The 6,247-nt window shown below is 31.2% G+C and overlaps 1 protein-coding gene across 1 annotated transcript; it reads left to right on the top strand.

Annotated features, from left to right (window-relative positions):
• Nucleotides 1-1,338: 1,338 nt before the first annotated feature.
• On the top strand, nucleotides 1,339-4,918 carry LOC124420727 (WAS/WASL-interacting protein family member 3-like). The gene is made up of 3 exons (XM_046954703.1): nucleotides 1,339-1,695; nucleotides 1,762-2,054; nucleotides 4,703-4,918. The coding sequence occupies exons 1-3, from the start codon at nucleotides 1,341-1,343 to the stop codon at nucleotides 4,898-4,900; spliced, it is 846 nt and encodes a 281-aa protein (XP_046810659.1). The 5' UTR covers nucleotides 1,339-1,340; the 3' UTR covers nucleotides 4,901-4,918.
• Nucleotides 4,919-6,247: the final 1,329 nt, after the last annotated feature.

The raw sequence follows: 6,247 nt of genomic DNA, 5'->3' as shown, positions 1-6,247 counted from the left end.
AGACTAGACTATAGACTAGACTATAGACTAGACTATAGACTAGACTATAGACTAGACTATAGACTAGACTATAGACCAGGCTATAGACTAGACTATAGACTAGACTATGGACCAGGCTATAGACTAGAGACCTATAGATTAGCCTATAGAATAGACTATCGACTAAACTATAAAGTATACTATAGACTAGAATATAGATTAGACCTAGGCTATAGACTAGACTATATACTAGATCTAGGCTATAGACTAGACTATAGACTTGGCTATATACTAGACTATAGACTAGACTATAGACTAGACTATAGACTAAACTAAAGACTATACTATAGACTAGACTATAGACTAACCTATAAACTATAGACTATACTATAGACAAGACTAGAGACTAGTCTATAGACAAGAGTATAGACTAGAATATAGACAGGACAAGTTAGTTAGTTTGTTAATTAGTAAGTAAATTAGATATATAGATAGATAGATAGATAGATAGATAGATAGATAGATAGATAGATAGATAGATAGATAGATAGATAGATAGATAGATAGATAGAGTATTTTCAAAATACGCAAGCTTACTTTTTTTGTAATTTTTATACTTACAATTTCTTAATACTATACTTCTAAATAAAATCGAAATTTGCTAACGTGCCAAGTGTTAAACACAAATTAATTAATTGTTAAACAAACAACATACACAATTCGTTACTGTTTAAAACATTTAATTTCATGGGCTCACGAAAAATATATAAAACAAAATAAGGTGTAGGTTTTGATTTGTATTTGACAAGAGATTTTATTTCTCCACAATTGTAATTTCTTTGCTTTTCGTGGCCAAACCAATTGATGAAACTGTAGGTAGATAAAAAAATAAGATACAGAGTAACAAATAGTATTTCAAACAATCTTATAAAAGGTGAATAAATTCAAAACATAAATATGTAAAACTGATATCATTTCTGCTACATTACACTGTTAACAAAAAGCTGAAACATAAAATAAAACTATAATGAGTTATAATGCAAATAAATATAATAAATAATAGTTTTACTAAAGTAATAAATGCGTAGGCTTATTTCTCTTCTAATAGTAAATCAATAAAAAGTTTTAAAAAATAGTATTTTATTGAATTGTTAAAAATATAAAAAAAAAATTATAACTTAAATCAGTCTTAAAACTAAAACTAAAGCAAGCACATGTTGTAAAGAAGAATTACTTAGAAATACTTTATGGAATTAAAACTATGAGATTATTAAGAAATTATAATAAAAAACAAGTATTTTTTATTCTAAGAGAAAACAAAATAAAATGTTATTAATTTGTATACTTTGCATTAATTACAGATGGCTATACCCCCTCCCCCGGGTCCGCCACCACCACCAGGTCCTCCTCCACCACCAACAATGGGTGGTTTAAAATTGGGCGGAGGTGCTGCCGGCGGTGCTGATCCCCGTTCTGCACTATTACAATCCATACAAAAGGGTACAAAATTAAAGAAAACCACAACGGTGGACAAAAGTGTTCCTGCCTTGGCGGGTAAAATATGTGATGGTGGTTCACCTAAACGTCAAACTACTGTGGGATCTAATAATATTAGCAATAACAATAATAATATAGGCAATGGAGCCCCTAAATTGGGTGGTCTATTTGAGGGTTTAACCTCAATGCCGAAATTGAAACCGGTCAATGGTAGCAGAAGTAAGTTTATGGTGTTTCTTTATCAAATGAGATCATATTTATAACTTACCTTTCTTTATATTTCAGCACCCGCATCGAGTGTGGCATCGTCTGTTAATAATCGCAGTAATAGTCCTCCATCATCTAATAACACCTCAGCTACAGCCTCATCTAATAATGGTCCTTTGGATTTTAATGCTGAACTAACGAAACACTTAACTTTGAAACGTCAAAAACAACAGCAGTTACAACAGCCAACAACAACAGCTCCACCGCCACCACCTCCTCAAACACATATCAATGCTACAGAAGCTAACTTGAAAACAAATAGAGGACCACCGCCACAACCACCATCACAACCTCCTAAAAATTTATCAACGGTAAGTCGAATTCTTTTTTAGAAATTCTTAAGATCAAACTATAGGTAGGTGAATAGACTAGACTAGATAATAGCCTAGAGCCAGTATTTGTAGCCTAGTCTTTAGTCTAGTCTATAGTCTGGACTATTAAGATCATATTTAACTATAGACTATTGTATGAAATACAGTCAAGTCTATTGTCTAGTCCATAGTCTAGACCATAGTCTAGTTTATTGGCTAGTTTATAGTCTAGTCTATAGTCTAGTCTATAGTCTAGTCTATAGTCTAGTCTATAGTCTAGTCTATAGTCTAGTCTATAGTCTAGTCTATAGTCTAGTCTATAGTCTAGTCTATAGTCTAGTCTATAGTCTAGTCTATAGTCTAGTCTATAGTCTAGTCTATAGTCTAGTCTATAGTCTAGTCTATAGTCTAGTCTATAGTCTAGTCTATAGTCTAATTTATTGGCTAGTTTATAGTCTAGTCTATAGTCTAGTCTATAGTCTAGTCTATAGTCTAGTCTATAGTCTAGTCTATAGTCTAGTCTATAGTCTAGTCTATAGTCTAGTCTATAGTCTAGTCTATAGTCTAGTCTATAGTCTAGTCTATAGTCTAGTCTATAGTCTAGTCTATAGTCTAGTCTATAGTCTAGTCTATAGTCTAGTCTATAGTCTAGTCTATAGTCTAGTCTATAGTCTAGTCTATAGTCTAGTCTATAGTCTAGTCTATAGTCTAGTCTATAGTCTAGTCTATAGTCTAGTCTATAGTCTAGTCTATAGTCTAGTCTATAGTCTAGTCTATAGTCTAGTCTATAGTCTAGTTTATTGTCTAGTCTATAGTCTAGTCTATAGTCTAGTCTATAGTCTAGTCTATAGTCTAGTCTATAGTCTAGTCTATAGTCTAGTCTATAGTCTAGTCTATAGTCTAGTCTATAGTCTAGTCTATAGTCTAGTCTATAGTCTAGTCTATAGTCTAGTCTATGGTCTAGAGTCTAATCTATGGTCTATGTCTAGTCTAGTCTACAGTATAGTCTATATAGTAGTCTTCAGTCTAGTCAATAGTCTAGTCTATAGTCTAGTCTATAGTCTAGTCTATAGTCTAGTCTATAGTCTAGTCTATAGTCTAGTCTATAGTCTAGTCTATAGTCTAGTCTATAGTCTAGTCTATAGTCTAGTCTATAGTCTAGTCTATAGTCTAGTCTATGTCTAGTCTATAGTCTAGTTAATAGTCTGGTCTATAGTCTAGTCTATAGTCTAGTCTATAGTCTAGTCTATAGTCTAGTCTATAGTCTAGTCTTCAGTCTAGTCTATAGTCTAGTCTATAGTCTAGTCTATGGTCTAGTCTATAGTCTGGTCTATAGTCTAGTCTATAGGCTAGTTTATAGTCTGCTCTATAGTCTAATCTATAATCTGGTCTATAGAGTAGTCTTCAGTCTAGTCTAGCCTAGTCTATAGTTTAGTCTAAGGTTAGTCTATAGTCTAGTCTATAGTCTAGTCTATAGTCTAGTCTATAGTCTAGTCTATAGTGTAGTCTATAGTCAAGTCTATAGTCTAGTCTATAGTCTAGTCTATAGTCTAGTCTATAGTCTAGTCTATAGTCTAGTCTATAGTCTAGTCTATAGTCTAGTCTATAGTCTAGTCTATAGTCTAGTCTATAGTCTAGTCTATAGTCTAGTCTATAGTCTAATTTATTGGCTAGTTTATAGTCTAGTCTATAGTCTAGTCTATAGTCTAGTCTATAGTCTAGTCTATAGTCTAGTCTATAGTCTAGTCTATAGTCTAGTCTATAGTCTAGTCTATAGTCTAGTCTATAGTCTAGTCTATAGTCTAGTCTATAGTCTAGTCTATAGTCTAGTCTATAGTCTAGTCTATAGTCTAATCTATAGTCTAGTCTATAGTCTAGTCTATATTCTAGTCTATAGTCTAATCTACAGTCTAGTCTATAGTCTAGTCTATAGTCTAGACTATTGTCTAATCTATAGTCTAGACTATTGTCTAATCTATAGTCTAGACTATTGTCTAGTCTATAGTCTAGACTATTGTCTAGTCTATAGTCTAGACTATTGTCTATTCTATAGTCTAGTCTATAGTATAGTCTATAGTCTAGCCTATAGTCTAGTCTATAGTCTAGTCTATAGTCTAGTCTATAGCCTAATCTGAAGTCTAGTCTATAGCCTAGTATATAGTCTAGTCTATAGTCTAGTTTATATTCTAGTCTAGTTTATATTCTAGTCTAGTCTATAGCCTAGTGTAGTCTATAGTCTAGTCTATAGTGTAGTCTATAGTCTATTCTATAGTCTAGTCTATAGTCTAGTCTATTGTCTAATCTTTAGTCTAGACTATTGTCTAGTCTATAGTCTATAGTATAGTCTATAGTTTAGCCTATAGTCTAGTCTATAGTCTAGTCTATAGCCTAATCTGAAGTCCAGTCTATAGCATAGTATATAGTCTTGTCTATAGTCTAGTCTATAGGATAGTCCATAATATGGACTATTTTCTGGTCTATAGTCTAGTACATAGTGTAGACCATAGTTTAGTCTTTATTATGGACTATAGTCTTTTCAATAGACCATTCTTTAGTCTGGACGATATCCTTGTTCATAGTCTAAACTATACTTTGGATTATAGTTTTGTTCATTCACTATACAAGAATATTACTTTTCTTCTTTCCAGAGTACTTCCGATTCTCTTCTAGAAAAAAATAAAACCAATGGATCTTCAACAAATGTACGTTCATTTATATTTTCCAATAATGAAGCTTCTTCAACAAAACAATCACCACCACCGCCACCACCAACAATATCCGATAAATTTATGGATAAAATCAATACGGGCGGTAGTGTTCGAAGCAAAGCGGCCAATTTGAAGTAAGTACATTTCAACTTGAATATATTTCTGTTGTTTTTGTTCTTTATCTATCTCTATCTATCTAGACTTTCTCATTATTACATTTTTCTGATATATACATTAATATATAGAATACATACATATTTATTTGAGATATATAAGTAGTGTAGGTTTTTTTCTGTTGTTATTAAATATATTATATTATTTTTATAATATATTTATAATGTATTTTAAAAAGAATTATTCATCATTTTGTTTTGGTTAATAATTATTATTTAAAAATGTACAGAAATGCATAGAATTGTTATAAACATTTAAATATGTTTGTATATGTGTACTATTTTTATTGTATAATTTCGTTATAAATATTCATTTCATTTCATTTTACTTTATTAAACTTTATTTTCTTCTCTATTTTTTTGTATATTTATAAAAATATGGAAAAAAGTATTTTGTTTAAGAAAGATATTTATTGACAGTTTAGATCGGTAAACATTATTATTCGAGTATATTTGATTAGTTGAGTGAAAAGGCCAAATAATATTTTAAGAAAATCTAATTAACATTCATCTCAATAGAAATTAAAATATGGACATAAAGACTGCGATATATACACGACTAAATTTTAGATAAGACTATAGAATAGACTATAAACTAAATTCGTCTAAAGACAAGATACAGAACTATATAATAGTATGGACCAAAGACTGCACTAAAGGCTAGACTATAAACTAGCCAATAGACTAGAATATAGGCTATATTGTAGGCTAGACATAAGACTAGACCAATAACTAAACAAAAGACCAGATAATTGAATAGACTATGGAACAGACTATAGACTAGACTACAGTTTAGACTATAGATTAGACTAGACTACAGTTTATACTATAGATTAGACTAGAATATAGAATATAGGCTAGACTAGACTATAGACTAGAGTACATACTAGACTATAGACTGGACTATAGACTATTGACTAGACTATAGACTAGGCTATAGACCAGACTATAGACTAGACTATAGACTAGAATATAGACTAGACTATAGACTAGACTATAGACTAGACTATGGACTAGACTATAGACTAGACTATAGACTAGACTACCGACTAGACAATAGACTAGACTAAAGACTAGACTGTAGACTAGACTATAGACTAGACTATAGACTAGAAAATAGACTAGACAATAGACTAGACTATAGACTAGACAATAGACAAGACTATAGACTAGACTATATACTATAGCCTAGGCTATAGACTAGACTATATACTATAGCCTAGACTATAGACTAGGCTATAGACTAGGCTATAGACTAGGCTATAGACTAGACTATAGACTAGACTATAGACTAGACTATAGACTAGACTAT

The sequence above is a fragment of the Lucilia cuprina genome, chromosome 6 (assembly GCF_022045245.1).
Source record: "Lucilia cuprina isolate Lc7/37 chromosome 6, ASM2204524v1, whole genome shotgun sequence".
Lineage (NCBI taxonomy): Eukaryota > Metazoa > Arthropoda > Insecta > Diptera > Calliphoridae > Lucilia > Lucilia cuprina.
This window is presented reverse-complemented; position numbering and strand designations above follow the sequence as displayed.